At 38.2% G+C, this 17370-nt stretch overlaps 1 protein-coding gene across 1 annotated transcript in view; it reads right to left on the bottom strand.

The window, feature by feature from the left end:
- The window catches only part of LOC140948897 (uncharacterized), a 138429-nt gene that overhangs the window by 100523 nt on the left and 20536 nt on the right, over positions 1 to 17370 (bottom strand). Inside the window, exons 7-16 of the mRNA XM_073398162.1 lie at positions 15862 to 15996; positions 15645 to 15767; positions 14439 to 14561; positions 13254 to 13376; positions 10186 to 10308; positions 9810 to 9959; positions 5554 to 5703; positions 4694 to 4843; positions 2251 to 2373; positions 1402 to 1524 (exon numbers count right to left, since the gene is read on the bottom strand). Coding sequence (XP_073254263.1) covers positions 1402 to 1524; positions 2251 to 2373; positions 4694 to 4843; positions 5554 to 5703; positions 9810 to 9959; positions 10186 to 10308; positions 13254 to 13376; positions 14439 to 14561; positions 15645 to 15767; positions 15862 to 15996 — 1323 coding nt within the window. The remainder of the gene's footprint in view (positions 1 to 1401; positions 1525 to 2250; positions 2374 to 4693; positions 4844 to 5553; positions 5704 to 9809; positions 9960 to 10185; positions 10309 to 13253; positions 13377 to 14438; positions 14562 to 15644; positions 15768 to 15861; positions 15997 to 17370) is intronic.

Here is a 17370-nt window from a genome sequence, read left to right as displayed (position 1 = left end):
GTTTAGAACAGTGTACCTCGTAATCAACAAGTAAGATCAGAAACATAAAGGTGTACGTCTGTTGTGTGTAAACTTGATTCGCCATTTTTATTTCTAGTTTATTATTATTTTTTTAGTTATTTAGTAGATAAACCCCTTCCGGCGGCTGATATATCTGAGGATAATGCCTGCGGCGGAGAGATTGTCCGAAAAATAAACATTTGTGCTTCTCTCAGCCAAGGGCATTATCATCCGATATTTCAGCAAGCCAGAAAGGGGTTATTTATTTAATAATCCTCTGATTAGTTTTTCACATCTATAACATGTTAGGAGAGAAAGAAAAACAAGTGGTGAGTGCCCGTGCAAATGACGCAAACAAGCTCATTGATTGGTTGATTTTTTTAATTGAAACTGTAATTGGACCAGCGCTTGACAGGCTGTCATTTCAAAATGAACTGTCGCAACGCCCCACGAATCAAAACTCGAAAAAGCAGCGCTTTTAGTTTATATTTTACCAACAGCACTGTTCGGAAACTACTCAAATAAAACGTTTCCAATGGATAAGTAAGAAGAATCCAACCATGACTGCCTGCCGCTGCAAGGGCCTGAAAAGTCATTACAACTATGAAACACGTAAGCTTAATTTGAAAAATCTGGAGCAATTGAAGGATTTACGTTAGTGGACCGTTGGCAAAATCTGGCTTAGTTGCTGAGAATGGCGTAGGCTAAGGAAGTCATACAAAGAAAAGAACTAATGAGGCCCAGCTTTAAGAACAGGTTGAACTGGCCGGAATTTACTTGAGTTATAAATCACCTTTATAATCAAAGATGACTCGAACTGTTCCTCTATAGTTGGTTGCGCACTGTATAACTCGATCAATTTATACGCTTTCATGGTTTCTCCATGCTGTAACGCAAAAATGGCTTACTTTAAACACTTTGTAGTATTTTTTTTCCATAGCTGACAGCTATGACTGCGCAAAACATTGTATTCAAGTTTCTGTAGGAATACTTTAATATTAATTCGCATACTTTGCTCATCTTCGATTTATAGCATCATTTTACTGATTTCTTTGCATTTTCCGGAACTGTCATTTTCCGACTAGCTCATAATTTTAGTGTAACTGGATTATACAAAACGAGTTTGTCTTTACTGCTTCCATTTGACTTTATTAAAGAAGATAAAAACTGAAAAGAGACTCACTGTGCTGACTTTGCCATGCTTTCTTGTCACTGAAAAATTTTAAGGCAAATATCGACACTGACGGGGTTTATTGCTTGATACCCGCCCTCCGATCTGCTACCACGTGACTCAAAATAGCCAATTGTATCACGCAAAACTTAATCAGTGGATTAAAATCACTGATATTGTGGTAGTGTAAATAAATTTCATGGAAAATTGTTCCAGACTTAATAACTCACCGACACATACCACTCCATCTCCAGAGTATCCCGTATGACAGCTGCAGGAGAACGATCCTTTGGTGTTGGTGCAGTTGGCATCAGCGTTACAATTGTGAGTTCCAGATGTACACTCGTCAATATCTAATAGCAGAGGAGTGTTAAGAACGTTGTGAATTTCGTTCGTTCGCTGATACTACAAGGAGCTTTGAGTGGCCATTCAAAAATGCCTGGCCAAGAATTGCCTTTGAGGATTTTTAACGGAAAAGGGCACGGCACAACGCAGTTTTATGCAGAAACGGTAATGTGTGCCTTACCTCTGCAATCTTTCCCATTCCCTAAGTACCCCTCCAGGCATGTGCAGTGATAAGATCCTTTGATGTTGGTACAGTTAGCATCATCATGACAAATATGACCTAAGTGCTGATACTCAAAGGACAATTCACTTGGATGGCACTCGTTCACATCTGATGTAAGACAAAATAGTTGAACTGAGTTCCAGCACTTGTTATTTTAAGTGTACTGTGTAATTTAATTTTCATATAATAATTACAATTTCAGGTAGTTTGCCTTTCTAAACTAAGCAATTAAATACGCATAACTCTTTCCCCAAAAAACTCATTATATTTATGAATAAGAGCTCGGTGCATAATTTAAGAATACCTTTTTTAAAATGTCACATCAATTTGGCCCATGCTGGTAACTTATTTATGACGTTCTTTAGTTTTTTTTGTGTATATGTGTGTTGTTTTAAACTTTTGATCACAAAAGAACACGACCTGTATTTACAACTAACTGGATACCATTGCAAATGACTGCTTTTAAGCAGTCGCTTTTAAGTTTGACTTTAAAAAGTCAAACGTAACTCACCAACGCACGTGATTCCATCTCCAGAGTATCCCGTATGACAAGTGCAGTAGAAAGATCCTTTGGTATTAGTGCAATTGGCGTCAGAATGACAGTTGTGTGTTCCATATGAACATTCGTCAATATCTATAGGCAAAAAAGTGTTTTACATTTGTTCTTATTTGAGTCCGTTTTAGCTTAAGGTGACTCGACCCAGTTTTTTTGGTGACAGTACCATCCTACTTTAAAGCTCTCTGGTATGCCCACCTTTACTTTTATCGCAAGTCTAGCACATAGAATGGATAACATATAGATCAATCTAAAATATAACATAAAATTTTGGCGATCGCAGTAAATGTCACTAGGTTAGAATGCCACGCCCCTTTGAGGTCTGAGTCGAAAATCTGCTGTTGCCGGCATTTTCTCGTGAAAATCTCTCGGCTACGCATAGTGCGCATTAGTGCCTTGCGCTGAACAGAGTTTCACCAAAATCGCAAAGACCCAGTGCGAGAAATTCAGCGATTTCCAAATTTAGGTCATAATTTATGCGAAAATTATAAGCACACTTTACACGATTATATCTAATAAAGTATAGGATTCATCCCTTTATTTTGGGGATCGTTATAACAGACGGGTCCTTGCAAGTCAGCAAAAAGCTTTAGGGCGTTGTAAATGCGCGCGATTTCGAGCAAGCCAAACATTAAGAAATTATAGTTTTAGCTATTTACTGACGTTTGTCAGCGTTTAAGAGTCCTTCTCACGAAAATAGCATTTTCTTAAAAATTCGTAGTTTTTTTTCCTTCCAATTTTTTCAGGGCCACAATTGATTAACTAACTACCTGGATTCTGAATTTCATGGTCATTGAAAAACTGTGACATTATCTTCTATAAGGCCAAACTTGAGTAAACATTGAAGATTTTTAGCGTTTTGGCTGAGTTTGTGTTTTGGGAGTTGTCTATTGTTTCTAGACTGTCATTATACAGCATTCTTGTTCAGCACGCGTGCAATGACCACGCTTGGCTGACTTCCGAATGCTCACCGAGATATGATAATTTTGGTACGGTGAAAATAACGTAACGTCTAGACATGAACACCCTCAGCGCTTTGTATACTGCAGGAGGTACAAGGGCTTTGCTAACAATTTTAGCATTACCTCTAAGCAAGACGAGCATGAAAGATTCTAGAGCGAAACCAAGAGTCACAAAAAAACTGACAGTGCTCACAAGTGTAGTTTATTTTTTCACTACCAGATAAAAAGATAAGTAATGAGTTGGTTTAATTATTGTAAAAATGATATTTTTTTAATAGCAAGTAGATTTAGTGTGTAGCATTTGATTTTTTTGCAAAGGCACAAGAAGCACGAGAATTGATTAAGAATCGTGAGTTTAACCTCTATGTATCACGCCATAGCCTGTCTCACCGTACCAAAATTATCATATCTCGGTGAGCATTCGGAAGTCAGCCAAGTGTGGTCATTGCACGCGTGCTGAACAAGAATGCTGTATCATGACAGACTAGAAACAATAGACAACTCCCAAAGCACAAACTCAGCCAAAACGCTAAAAATCTTCAATGTTTACTCAAGTTTGAGCTTGTAGAAGACAATGTCACAGTTTTTCAATGACCATGAAATTCAGAATCCAGGTAGTTAGTTAATCAGTTGTGGCCCTGAAAAAACTGGATCCCCAAAATAAAGGGATGAATCTCACAGTTTATTAGATATAATCGTGTAAAGTTTGCTTATCATTTTCGCATAAATTATGACCTAAATTTGGAAACCGCTGATCATGAATTTCTCGCATTGGGCCTTTGCGATTTTGGTGAAACTCTTTTCAGCGCAAGCCACTAATGCGCACTATGTGTAGCCGAGAGATTTTCACGGAAAAATGCCGGCAACAGCAGATTTTCGACTCAGACCTCAAAGGGGCGTGGTACTATAACCACGTGACATTTATTCCGATCGCCAAAAATTTTATGTTATATTGTACATTGATCTATATGTTATCCATTCTCTTTGTTAGACTTGCGATAAAAGTAAAGGTGGGGATACCAGAGAGCTTCAAAGTAGGATGGTATCGTCCCCAAAAAACTGGGTCGAGTCGCCTTAAATAAACGTGAAATAGTTCTCAGTGACTACAATATGCTGTCAATAGCTGCTGAATCCCATCATAAAATTGCAGAGTTCGGATTCTTGATAGAAAAAGATCACAATACAATAATCGAGTGACTGACTCAAACGGTGGTAGACTTTTTGCATGCTTAGCAAGTTATGCAGCTATTTTCGCGAAAAATCGTTTATGTAAGATGAAAGACATTTACTAAATACAAATTTGTTAGCGTCAAGGCATGTTAAAGGCAAAAGCCTCACTTTCGGTCGACTTGCGTCGCTCAAAAACCCCTTAAGCTCTTTTATATCGTTTTCGAACAACACAGCTCCACGAAGAGACGGGTAAATTTGCACCTTACCTACGCAATCTCTTCCATTCCCTGAGTATCCTACTAAACATGTGCAGTAATAAGATCCTTTGGTGTTGGTACAGTTAGCATCATCATGACAAGTGTGTGCCAAGTGTTGGTACTCAGAGGACAGTCCATGTGGATTACATTCGTTGACATCTTAAGCAAAATAAATAGTTTTCTATGTCAGGGCTTGGGTGAAAAATTAATTGCCGACCATCACAGACAATATAAAGCAGCCGGCAAACGGACGCAACATTGTTGACCAACAACTCCCAACATTGTTGGATGTTACATCTTGCGTCCATTTGCAAACCCTGTTGAATGTCATTGGGTGTTGTTGCGTGTTTTTCCGCAAAGCCAAATCGGTCAAACTTTTAGCCCGGTGCCACGCAACATTGGTGGTAGTTGTTTCGTCCGTTTGGACGTAGCTTTAAGTTTGACCGGTTTCAAACTTTGCGCAACAACCCCAACAATACGCAACAACAAGCAACAGGGTGTGCAAACGGACGCAACATGTAACATCCAACAATGATGGGAGTTGTTTTCCTATAATGTTGTGTCCGTTTGCATGGGGCTTTAGAGAAGAAAGCAAACAACGGACACATTAATTTAAGTAAAAAAAAAAAACACTGGAGTCTCCTTACTTAGAGGTCTTTTGAGAACGAAAAGGGTTAATAAAAGAAGTCAAGCCCCTTGCACGTAGCTTAAAAATATTGAAAAACAACAGTGGAATAATTATATACAACATAATGGGCGACAGCAGTTCGAGCTTCACAATTGCCAGGTGTTCTTGTCTTAACCTTGTCTTAATTTTAAAGAGAAATTGTAGCAAAAAATTATTTAGAATTAAATCTACAACTGACTACCGATGCAAATGATTCCATCTCCAGAGTATCCCGTATGACACGTGCAGTAAAAGGATCCTTTAATGTTGGTGCAGTTGGCATCGGCGTGACAGTTGTGGGTGAGATGAAGATCCTCTTTTGATTTCTGATCAGGCAAACACTCGTTAAGATCTGAAATGAGCAAAGTAAGTAACGAGTTTTATTACAGCGGAAAAGCGCGCGCGCATCGAAGACCCATACCTAAAACAAAATAGGAAACCTATCGATGCCAGAAAATTAAATTTGGTTATGACGTCAGCGAACGCCCGAAGGTTCGTGCAGACTGTGGGAGTAGTGGTAAAAATCTCGGTGGGGTAGGGAAGGGAGTCCAAGACATGTACGTTAGGGTTCGTTTGGGCGCAAAATCAACCATTTTAGGGGCAACCAACGGAGTTGCTCGACTAAAAATCTAGATTAAAGTTTCGCGTGTTCGACTTACGCCACAATTTTCGGAAATATATTTGTAAGGCTTTCCTTTTTGGGGCTTGGTCACGCTTTTGGTCACACTCCAGGAACAACCTAGTCTCGAAAGTTTTGACAGGTGAAAACCTCTGCAGCATCTAGAAATTTGCTTGCCGATAAACTACTTACCGACAATTGCTGCCATTTCGTTTCAGTCAAGTTTTGAAAGTATCCTGTTCTTGTTCTGCCGGAACAAAATGAAATTCAACTGCCATCAAGTTTCTTTTTCCGTTTTTCAAAACTGAATTGTTTATTTGATTTTTCGTCGAGGAAAATGCCACGAAGGGATTCATCGATGGCTGCCTTTGTGCTCTTAATTACAGGCGGAATATAGATAAATTCTTTTAACATTTCAAATTTTTAGTATTTTTGTTCTTCCTCTGCCGTCTTAAAATGAAATACAGCTGCTATCAAGAATCTTCCTTTATTCGACGCTGGTTTGTTTATTCGGTTTTTGGATTGGTGAAGGCTTCGCCACGGGATTTGAACGAAAGTGAAAGTTGAACATGAAGGCTTTTACAGCAGAGTGTCCCTGTTACGACAGCGACTATACCGTGCATCAGAGGCACCTCTGAAACTATCACACATATACTACAACCTTACAAAATACAGTAAAATTCCGAAAATAAACCCCTCCAAGTATAAGCCCCTCCAAAAATTAGCCCCAAACCGGTAACGCAAAATACCCTCTGTTAAATCGCCCCTCCAAATATAAGCCCCCAGGGGTCTTGTATTTGGAAAATTGCCCTCAAATACAACGTAAAACAAAGTAAAAACGGTAAATTTACTTCCAACTATAAGGTTAGCCTAATCGATTTTGAAACGCAAATTTCCCTCCGTAAATAAGCCCCTCCAAAAATAAGGCAATCAAAAAGAGCCTTTGAAAGATATAAGCCCCGGGGCTTATTTTCGGAATTTTAAAGGGAAGTGTTCAGTGCACACAAACCGATAACCACCGTTACGACGACTACTTACGAACGTCAAGGACAAAGACAAACCGAAGGACAGACCGGGAGCAGTATACAAGATCAAATGCTGAGACTGCCAGGCTACTTACATTGGTAAAACCGGCAAAGACCTTAGCACGCGACTGACCGAGCGCAAACGAGCAATGAGAAATAGTTACGTCAACAATCACATTGCTGAACACCACTTACAGACGAAACATCAAATCGACTGGGACTCTGCGACATGTATTACGTATTCTAAAGACTACTATCAACGACTCACTTTAGAAAGCTGGTTTACTAACTTAGAACAAAAGCCACTGAATCGTAGTCAGTTACCAGCACCATACAAACGACTAATTGACGAAATCAAGCAAGACTAACTACGAGAAAACGACTGGACAACTGACAATTTGTTTGACAATAATAGACGACTGTTTGACTGTGACAATAGACGGATCGAAAAGCACCAATTGCATTACGAGTCTTCACAACCAATGACATCACTGCTTAACTGACAGACGACCAATAACATCGCGACGTAATCAGGTCAATAACCAGAGAATAATACCATCAACTGACGTGATACAACTCACTTTGACTCTAAAGATGACTACCGTACAGGTTGTCGAAACGTCAGTCACTGTCAACAACAACGGTCCTATTCAGGACTACGTTCACCCGGACGGTTAAACTGAACCCACTTTTGAAATGACTCCTGGGTTCAAACCTTTCACAATGTTAAATAAGTTATCAACTTTCCTGGGTCTTTTTGGCAGAAGAAGCAAACTTATTCTAAACACAAAACTCGGCCTAATTTATTATTCGGATAGAATCCCTAATAGAGGAATTAATTGACTTATAAACGAAAGCTGTGAACTGGACGCAGCCCGAGAGTTTTGTGAATGACAACCCTTATAAAACATTAAATCTCATGCCTTGGGCTATTAGTCTATTAGCTTCTCAAAGGGATGTGGTTGGGGGAGGCAAGGGTAGGTTCAAGGCCATTACTGTGATCGAACTTGATGAATAGTTTTCTATTTTTGTTTTAAAATCAGTTAAGTATACATTTTTGGTTTTAAGTAATTAAAAGTATATAAAGAACGATTCGGTTTTAGCCTGGACTAAATCTATATACATTGAGAAGATACATGTTTTTGAGTCCTCAGTCAAACGAGACTGATGAACATAACAGGGCAACATTAGTCGCATAGTAGTGCTGTTTCAGACCCCTCTTTGAGGGGCAACATTCTTATTAAGAAGGACAGAAAATACATTAGCGCCCACGACGTCATGAAACCCATTGAGACAGAGACCTCCTATTTGCATTGGAATGTCATTAAGATGACGTCATGTGCGATTTTGGGTGGTTTCAACTGGTCTGACAAGACATCTTAAAATAAATATAAGATTTTTCAATAATTTGCACGAAGTGAGCGCCGAAAATCAGTGAACCGGTACAGGGACAATAACTGTGGGAGGAGAAAAAAACTTGAGCAATTATGTTACGGATCAGAGATTTTAGGTGGAATGTGACATAGGGCTTATCCCTTCGTAAAATAAATCAATTAATGAATGCTTTTCTAATTTTCAGCAAACCAATCAGAACAATGAAACCAACTTAAACAACTGTAAACTTGTTAAACCGATTATACCACCTGCCAATGGCACGTGGTGTTATCTTATGAAGAATCCACTGCAAAAAGGAGGTCCCTATCTTAATAAGATTTATTACGTCATCGTCGCTAACACATTCCTGTTCCAAAAACGGGCCTAAAACATAACTCCTGTGCTACTAAAGTTGACGATTTGGAAAATTGCTTTTACACTGAAATATGGCCTATTTTCAAAAGAAAAAGAAACAAACAAACAAACAAACAAACAAAATTTTGTCTACAAAATTCCATGAAGCAGCTGTTCATGGAGCTTTATTGGAGAAACACGTGGAACAACACGTAAAAGGCAGAAGAACACAAAGGCAATTATCGCGGTACATAGTTTTTGGAATCCTGGCACCTTGTGAAAGCACCTAATGCGGACAATAACTCTTGCCTTTTCCCAAGTTAAAATAGCATTAATTTACTTCAGGCGTTCGAAAACTGGTATTTTTAAAACATTTTTCGCCAGAGGACGTTTTTTAACATTTTAATATGATCAACCCTGGCTACCGCCCCGATATCTTTTCAATTGAGGAAAATTTACTTGTTAAATTTTTAAATGATTTAATTATAGGTCCCGAGTTTTAGCCCCACCAGTCTACATGACAAGGAAATATGAAATATGAAATATATTTGGGTGATTTTGAGCTTCGCTTAAAATATTTAATTCGACGCGCTTTGTATTTAGGTTATCGCATTAGAGTAGCTGTTGATTGATTTGTACGCCAGTATATATATTAACGTCACGACAGAATTTGTCAGTTTTTTAGCAGATCGTGATAGTTTGATTGTTTCCTGATGTCTCAATCCGCATATTCTCTTCGTCCACGCGATCAACTAGACTACGCTTTATTTTACTAAAAATGCCCGAATTGTTTAGTTGAAACCTTAGTGGAATTTCTGAATTTAAGAGTAGAAATGATGAGTATTTACGACGAAATGGTTGATGTAGTAAATAAACGCCATCCATAGTAAAAATGACCCATACTTCTATACTGACGATAGTTTTTAAATCGTTTGAGCGATTAATGTACAGTGTAGTGTCTATGTCTATGTTTCCAGCTTTATGGTTTTAACGTAAGAGAAATAAATGAGGAAACAGTCACCAAGTTATTAGTTTTCTTTGCACCTTGGCAATTCCGGTAAATTAAATGCGCAGAGATGTTCTCACCAACACACGTGACTCCATCTCCGGAGTATCCCGTATGACAGGTGCAGTAAAATGATCCTTTGGTGTTGGTACAGTTGGCATTAGTGTGACAGTTGTGGGCAAGATGATGGTATTCATCAGATATTAGATTTGGTAAACACTCGTTCACATCTGCCAAAGTAAAAGTCGCAAAAATTGTTAGAACTCTTAAGTGGAACATTAGGTATTAAAGTAATTGGTTTGCACCATTAGAAAACAAGGCATACGAAATGAGTTAAATATTACTATAATTTAATTCTTTGTTGCAGAAAAAATCAAGTAAAATATCTTTACGCCACTTTCGATACAAATCGAATGATGTTACAAGGAATTTTAAGTTAAACGAATACGTCAATACCATTGCAGGCGACCCCATCTCCAGAGTACCCCGAATGACAAGTGCAGGAGAATGATCCTTTGGTGTTGGTGCAGTTGGCGTCAGTGTGACAGTTGTCAATAATTGTGCCACACTCTTGAATATCTGAAGAAAGCAAAAGTCAAAGTGTCAATTGTGTGCGTTGCTTTGGTATAGTGACAATGAAAATGATCCATTTGAAAGATGTTAGGTTGTTTTGCATGTGTTCTCGTCTTCAGTTTGACATCACGTGCAAAGTGGATCAGGAGCCTGCGCAGAATGAGCATTTGTAAAAAATTCCCTGATGTTTGCATGTTAAGTCGGTCACGGTGGCCAGTAATAATAACAGTGCATTTACCTTAATTCACAGTGCTTACGTTTACAGATGAGTGCACCAAGTATCTGTGTAATTCTTCATATTATGTTCAGCCTCATCCAATAATTGCTTAAGTTATGATCACTGTTAGAAATTGTGTACGACACGTATTTTATGGTCCTGTAATTACTGTTAGAGAGCAAAGTGTTCACTTATTGTTAGTATGTCACTAATCGTTAAAGCATGAAGAAGAAAGAAAGTTAATATTAATTTTAGAGAGTTACAAAAATATTGGTTCAGAAATTAAAGAAAATTAGATCTGTGGTGTACATGGTTTTATATTTTTGTTTCCAGTTGTTCTCTTCTGCTTAATAACCAGTCACGGCTTAAGAAGTTGTTTATAACTAACCGCCCAGTTAAAAATAAAGCTTATTTTAAAGTCACAAAGTGTTTGATCCTATAAAGTCACGTGATTCTTTCTTGCTTGGCAACATTTGAACCCCTTGCATTTTTTGTTACCCACATGTTAGCGTCACTTTCCAAGCATGCGTTGTTAAGATGTCAATCTCACGGCATTTAGGGCACTAAATTGCAGATAAACTTAAAGGCTTAAAGGCTATATTGTTTTTTTGCGCGGCGTTTGTTCCCTAAACAACTGCCACCCGACTTACTGCAGGGAATGATTATTTCCCCATTTTTAAGGTATTTCGATACAGTTTCTCGGAGACCATACCGATGTTTTTCAATCGCCTTAAAAGTGATTTTATCCTTGTCCGATAATTTGAAACTTCAAGACGAACCTAGCCTACGAACGACCAAAAATCGGCGTTACAAAATTCACTGTTTTGACGTGATGCCAATTTTTACGAATTAATGCTCGCCATACATACCTTATGACTTTTATTGCATATTTGGAATGAAAAACACTGATAATGTTCACACTGAAATGTATTAGCCATGAAGGTAAGTATGGTGGGTATTGATTTGGAAAAATTAGCGTAACGTCGAAACAGTGAATTTTGTAACGCCGATTTTTGGTCGGTTCGTAGGCTAGTTCGTCTTGAAATTTCAAGGTGTTTCAGTGAATCTCAATGAAAGTTTCAGACATTAGTAGATACATCATGGAGATTTTTTTGATGAGGTTCTGTCGAGCGGTTTGAGAGATATACAGAAAAGCGCTAAAAGTCAAAATTTAGAGTAAAGTTGCACTGAGACAGGTGGTGAGAAAACATGTTAGTTTTCAGGATCACAAAAAAGAAAATACACCAAAATTTCCATGCGTCTAAAACTGATATTAAGCAGCCTTCTGATGTTACTTAAGATTAATTTGAGTTATTTAGAACTTTTTTATTGAACGGCTATTGAAAATATAAGGTTTGAAATATATCTATGTTTTATTTGAATTCAAACATACAGAACTTTTTACCTCTCACGGAGGTTATTTGCTAAACACTAGACTTTAAGTTCTTGGTGTCGGATTTTCAGTAGTAGGTCTAGTTCGCGCGAAATTCGGATTAAGTCGATTTCAAAGTTTTTTGCTTATAGTTGTCATATTCATGTCTAATTTACGAAAAACTGCATTTTGACAGACTTCAATTCATAGTCAATCATGGTGACAATTTTGTGGCGATCAGACGAGGATGAAATCACTTTTAAGGCGAATGAAAAACATCGGTATGGTCTCTGAGAAACTGTATCGAAACGACTTAAAGAAAGCCCTTTAGGATCAAAAAGTCGCTTTATGGAGGTGCATCATGTGTATCCCATGGCTTGTGAGGGATGGCCCTCCTGAAATTCGCCCCGAATGCTCACTCTAAGATTCCTGTATTCTGGTCCACCCTTTGTTTTACTCGTAGGTAGGGTAACTTCTAGAGACACCACTACTTTAGCTACGAGTCCTTCTAAGGACACTGCTGTTCTAGCGGACATAGGCCCTATCTACCCTATCATCCTGTTTTTACCAAAAGTTATGGTGAAAATAAAAAATACATTTAAAGTTTACTTTTTCACCAGTATACCTAAGTTAAACAATCCTTTTAGGGGAAAGGGGAGGAGTCATTAAGACCCATTTTTTTCGTATCTCACTATCGTTCCTTGAAATTCCCCTTTTCTTATACTGATCTTTGATATTGATTAAATTTGTTTGAACCCATTTCTCAATGGTTGAGTCGACCGGGATTTAACCTAATTATATAGTGGTTTAAAAACACTTTAATGACACCCTAACAACAATGACAATGACAAAAACTCTATTAAAAATATGACAATCAAAAATCAAAATTTCAGAACTAAGTATGACTTTCTCACATCACAAAATTCAAAAATTGGCTCTCACCTTTCAGCTTCGCGTTCAGAGACCACTGATGACATCATTTGCAAGGGTAAAATATACTGTAAGATGAGGGCCTCAAAAAAGGGAATAAAAGTATGGTTTAATTTTAAGGTCACCACAACGCAAAAACGACACAATTAAAATAACAAAATTTCACCCACCTCAATGTCAAATCTCTACCGCTATGCACCTGCTTTAAAACTTGACAAGGTTAGAAAATGAAAGAATGGGGGTAATATGCGAGGAACTCCTGATCCATATTTTTGCTTGCTGAATAGGCAATGCACACTTTGGAAATCGAAAGCAAGTGCTCATAGAATTCGAATTGTGATATAACCATTGTAAAGCAATGCCTTATTTCAGCAAACATTTCGTTCTTAAAAACATGGTTTACTGCAATATTTTGATCATTATATATCTTACCGGTGCACAAGACTCCGTTTCCTGTGTATCCCACATGACATGTACAGTTGTAAGACCCCTTGGTATTATTGCAATAACCATCATCGTGACAGTTATGCAGATCTAGATAACAGTCGTCGATATCTAAACGTAAAGCAACACATCCAGCTCAGGGGCCAGAAAGGCATGCAAAGGAGAGTCCAAAATGGTGTTTAAAGTAAGTATGTCACTCACTGTAAGGCCGTTTAGATAGTGTATGTCCCTTTCCTTATTGGCCATTTCGGAGTCACGTAGGGAACTGGGGCGAGTTTCAAATTCAAACTAATCGATAATCTGACACCACCATCTAAAAGGTCATGTTGGGATTGGTTTTTTGAACACGTTTGGTGCTCTAAAGTTGAACAGGGATCAAGTTATGACTCTTGAAACATGGTTAAAGATCCATACAAACCTCCGTAATTTTGTGACAGCGTCCCCCCAAACCATATAAACTCTTAATTTTTTTTCACGATTTCTATGATATTCCTAAAAACAGGCGAACACAGTGATTTTCGAATTAGTTCCTTCCAAGTAATAGATACCTGACGAATTTTACAGTTTAAAAGAAAAACTGAAAAATTTTAAAGAGTTAATGTTTATATGGTTTTGGGGGACGCTGTCACAAAATTATAGACGTTTGTATGGATCTTTAACCATGTTTCAAGAGTCATAACTTGATTCCTGTTCGATTTTAGACCACCAAGCTTAGTCAAATAACCAATCTCAACATGACTTTTTATATGATGGTGTCATTTTATCGATTAGGGTAAATTTGAAACTCACCCCCGTTCTGTACGCAACTCCGAAATGGCTAATAATAGATTTTTTCTTATGGAAGAAGTGAAGATTTAGTAACATAGGATTAATGAGAACGCAAAGGTGCAATAAGAACTCAGACGGAAATCGTTTTCAGATGAATTGAATGTAGGTTCTCGTTTCTTAAATTTTCTATCATCTTCTAGCTTATACAGCAAATAAAAGCTACTTATAATATATCAGATCTTAACAATTTCAATAATTGAAGACAAAAAGAAATCGCTATTCCGATGTATCAAATTTATTTAGGTTTGTCGTATCGTAAATTTCTATCATCTCCTATCTTATTATATAGCAAATAGAAGCCACGTCCAATTAATCAGCCTCTAAAACTGGATTTAAAGAGTGTACCTGAACACGTTACTCCATTTCCTGTGTACCCTTGATTGCAAGTGCAGTCAAAAGACCCCTCAGTGTTGGCACACTTGGCATCAACGTGGCAATTAGCCAACCCAATGGTGCATTCATTGACATCTGCAACGAAACAGATATTAAAAACATTCTAAATGGTGCTACCCTATTATGAAGACTTTGATTTACGGGATGCATTTAAGTGATTAAGCACAGACAAGACTGTTATTCAACATATAAACCTTAAAAAGTAACATTAGCAATCATTGGAAAAATTTCGTCGTTTCTAATTGGGTAAAATCCACTGACACTTACCAAATTGTGAAGATGTGACCATGGGCAATAACCCATCGATTCGATGGTATATTGCAAGCAGCCTCGTTTCCAGCCAATAACTGCTTTTGGTGTGCAAACCATTACAGCACGGCAGGCTGGCTGTGTATGCTTAAGTGAACTACAGAAAAAATGGCTTTGTGATGACCAATTAGCCGTATTTCTGAAATCTTCGGAGACCCAGAGGCTGTTAGTCGGGTCGGGAGAATAGGCGGTACGAACGTTTTTAAGCAGGGGTGGAAGAGCCCCTGGGTACAGACTCTCACCAGACCATTTTAAAACGGTCAGGCAAATGCTGGCTCTCGATTGGGCACAAGAAATGCTTTTATTATTGTGCCCGATCGGCGAATAGCACATCCTGAGTTCTTTTTGTGTGTTTTCACACGATGGCTATTGTCTCGCCATAAAAAGAATTAAACTTTCCCAAAGAACCTCAGTGAAAGAAATGGAGAAACAGCTGTATGATTAACTCAACGGAAATCGCTGAATATTGATCATTTTGTAGCAAATACCGAGCATGTCACAGTTGTTTTATTGGTCACTGAAATAGTTTTAAAGAGTATTTTTTATGATTTTGAGAGATACAGACCAAAAATTATCTTGCACTTCTCTTTCGCCACTCCAAAGCGCGGAGAAAATTGAGCGGGGAAACGTGCCCAATGATGATCTTTGGGCCATGTGCAACGTAGAGTCGGACTGGTTTCGACAGCGGTCATCAGTTAATACTCGAATAACAGTTCGTCACGGTTCGTCAAGGCTCCAACTTTGCGCACGATTTTCGCACAAAGTTGGAAGCGTTCGACAAATTTTTTTGTCGATAGCGCTTTTGGGAAATTGCATGTAAGTTAAAGGAAGCGAAAGATGGTAAAATACCCGAACACATCACACCACTTCCATTGTATCCGTCTTTGCACCTGCACTGGAAAGAGCCATCGGTGTTTATACAATATCCGTTGGCGTGGCAGTTATGGGTGTTAAGTGCACATTCATCAATATCTATGGATAAAAAGAGATGAGGTTTTATATATTACAGCTCACACCTAGGCCTGAGCATAAAACACTGCATTTTTTAACAAGTGACGCAGAATACCTTCACAGTTGACTCCATCACCTGTGTACACCGATGTGCATGTACAACGGAATGATCCATGGGTATTGCTGCAACTGGCATTGCGATGACAGTTGTGTTTGTGGGCCAGGTCAGTAATTTGACACTCGTTAATGTCTAAGATAAGCAAAGAAATGGTTTATTTAGGTCGATTAATGCTTTATATTGTAAACTATTTGTAAAGTGCCAGGCGGCTTTTTTCCATGCCCCGTGGAAGGAAGACGGGGGGAAGGTGTTAGTTGACTCATTCTTTCTGCAATGGCGATAAACAAGTAGAAATCGTCAGAATTGTAAGAAGGCACTGAGACTGTCCCATTTGAGATGAAATTAATGCGAATCCTACCAGCCGGGTTGCTGTACTTTTTTGTGGTTTGAAAGTGTAGGTTGCAGCGCGACTTAGCAGAGATGAAGCTAGTCACAAACTTTAATCTCAGTATAAAGTGGGAATTCACTGGAGACTGAAACAGAAAAGTACAGAAGACTTAATTTACATGACCAGTCTTTGAGAAGTCCCAAATGGTGTCCTATTCAAAATTGTATCTTGGACATGCCGATTTTAATTGAAAACGTACAGAAGGATCTCGGTAACTGAAACTGGGATAACTGGAACTTTCCGCTAACTCTCGAACTAAATTTCGTTTCCCTTGATCACTGAGTGTATCCCAGTAACTCGAATTCTTGTTTATGCAACTCATCACGCATGTCATTCCTTTGGCTCCTCTTGTCGTGTGATCAGAAAAAACACTTATACTAAAATAAAGCGAGTAGATTTTTATTGGAGCAATGAACAGATCACTTATTTGACGGTCATTTAGTAATATCGTGAGTCATACCGGATCGTCAGAATAAGAAATAATGTATAATCGCGTTGCAGTTTCCGTTGAGAGATAACTTTAATTTGAAATGTGCTGTATACTGAACTGCTAAGAAGTTATTAAACTATCACTTATTTTAATAAGTGATAAAAAGGGACTATGTCAGCTGGAGAGCATGCGCTCTGAGGTTATCCAAATTAATTCAACTGTCAAAATTCTACTGTTTTTAACGCGTGACTTTCTCCATGCTCTCTGTCACGTCTAAGGCTCAGAAATTTAGAGAGGTTAATGTTAACAAGCGAAATGGGTTTGGATAAGGGATATTTCGATAGAATTTACGGAACGTTTCACGAGGAGCCGCAAGACGTGATATTTTTGCACGGCATCTGGCGGTACATCAGAGAATTTGGAATTGAAGGGCAAATTCCTAGAATATCTTAGCCAGTTAAGAGAAAAGGTGTTAAAAAACCTCAGGATCCAAAACAACACGTCAATCAAAATATCACTTGTACTTTTTCGCTAATGAAGAGCTATCACGCGGCTAAGCTTGAATTAGACATGTATTGAAATAGGAACTCGTGTCAATAAAGTATCAGAAGTGAGTGGGAATCGCTCCTGGTTAAAAAACTGGTTCACAGGGATATGCATCTCTTCTAGTTAAGAGAAGAGAATCAGA

Source organism: Porites lutea, chromosome 9 (assembly GCF_958299795.1).
Source record: "Porites lutea chromosome 9, jaPorLute2.1, whole genome shotgun sequence".
Classification (NCBI taxonomy): domain Eukaryota; kingdom Metazoa; phylum Cnidaria; class Anthozoa; order Scleractinia; family Poritidae; genus Porites; species Porites lutea.
This window is presented reverse-complemented; position numbering and strand designations above follow the sequence as displayed.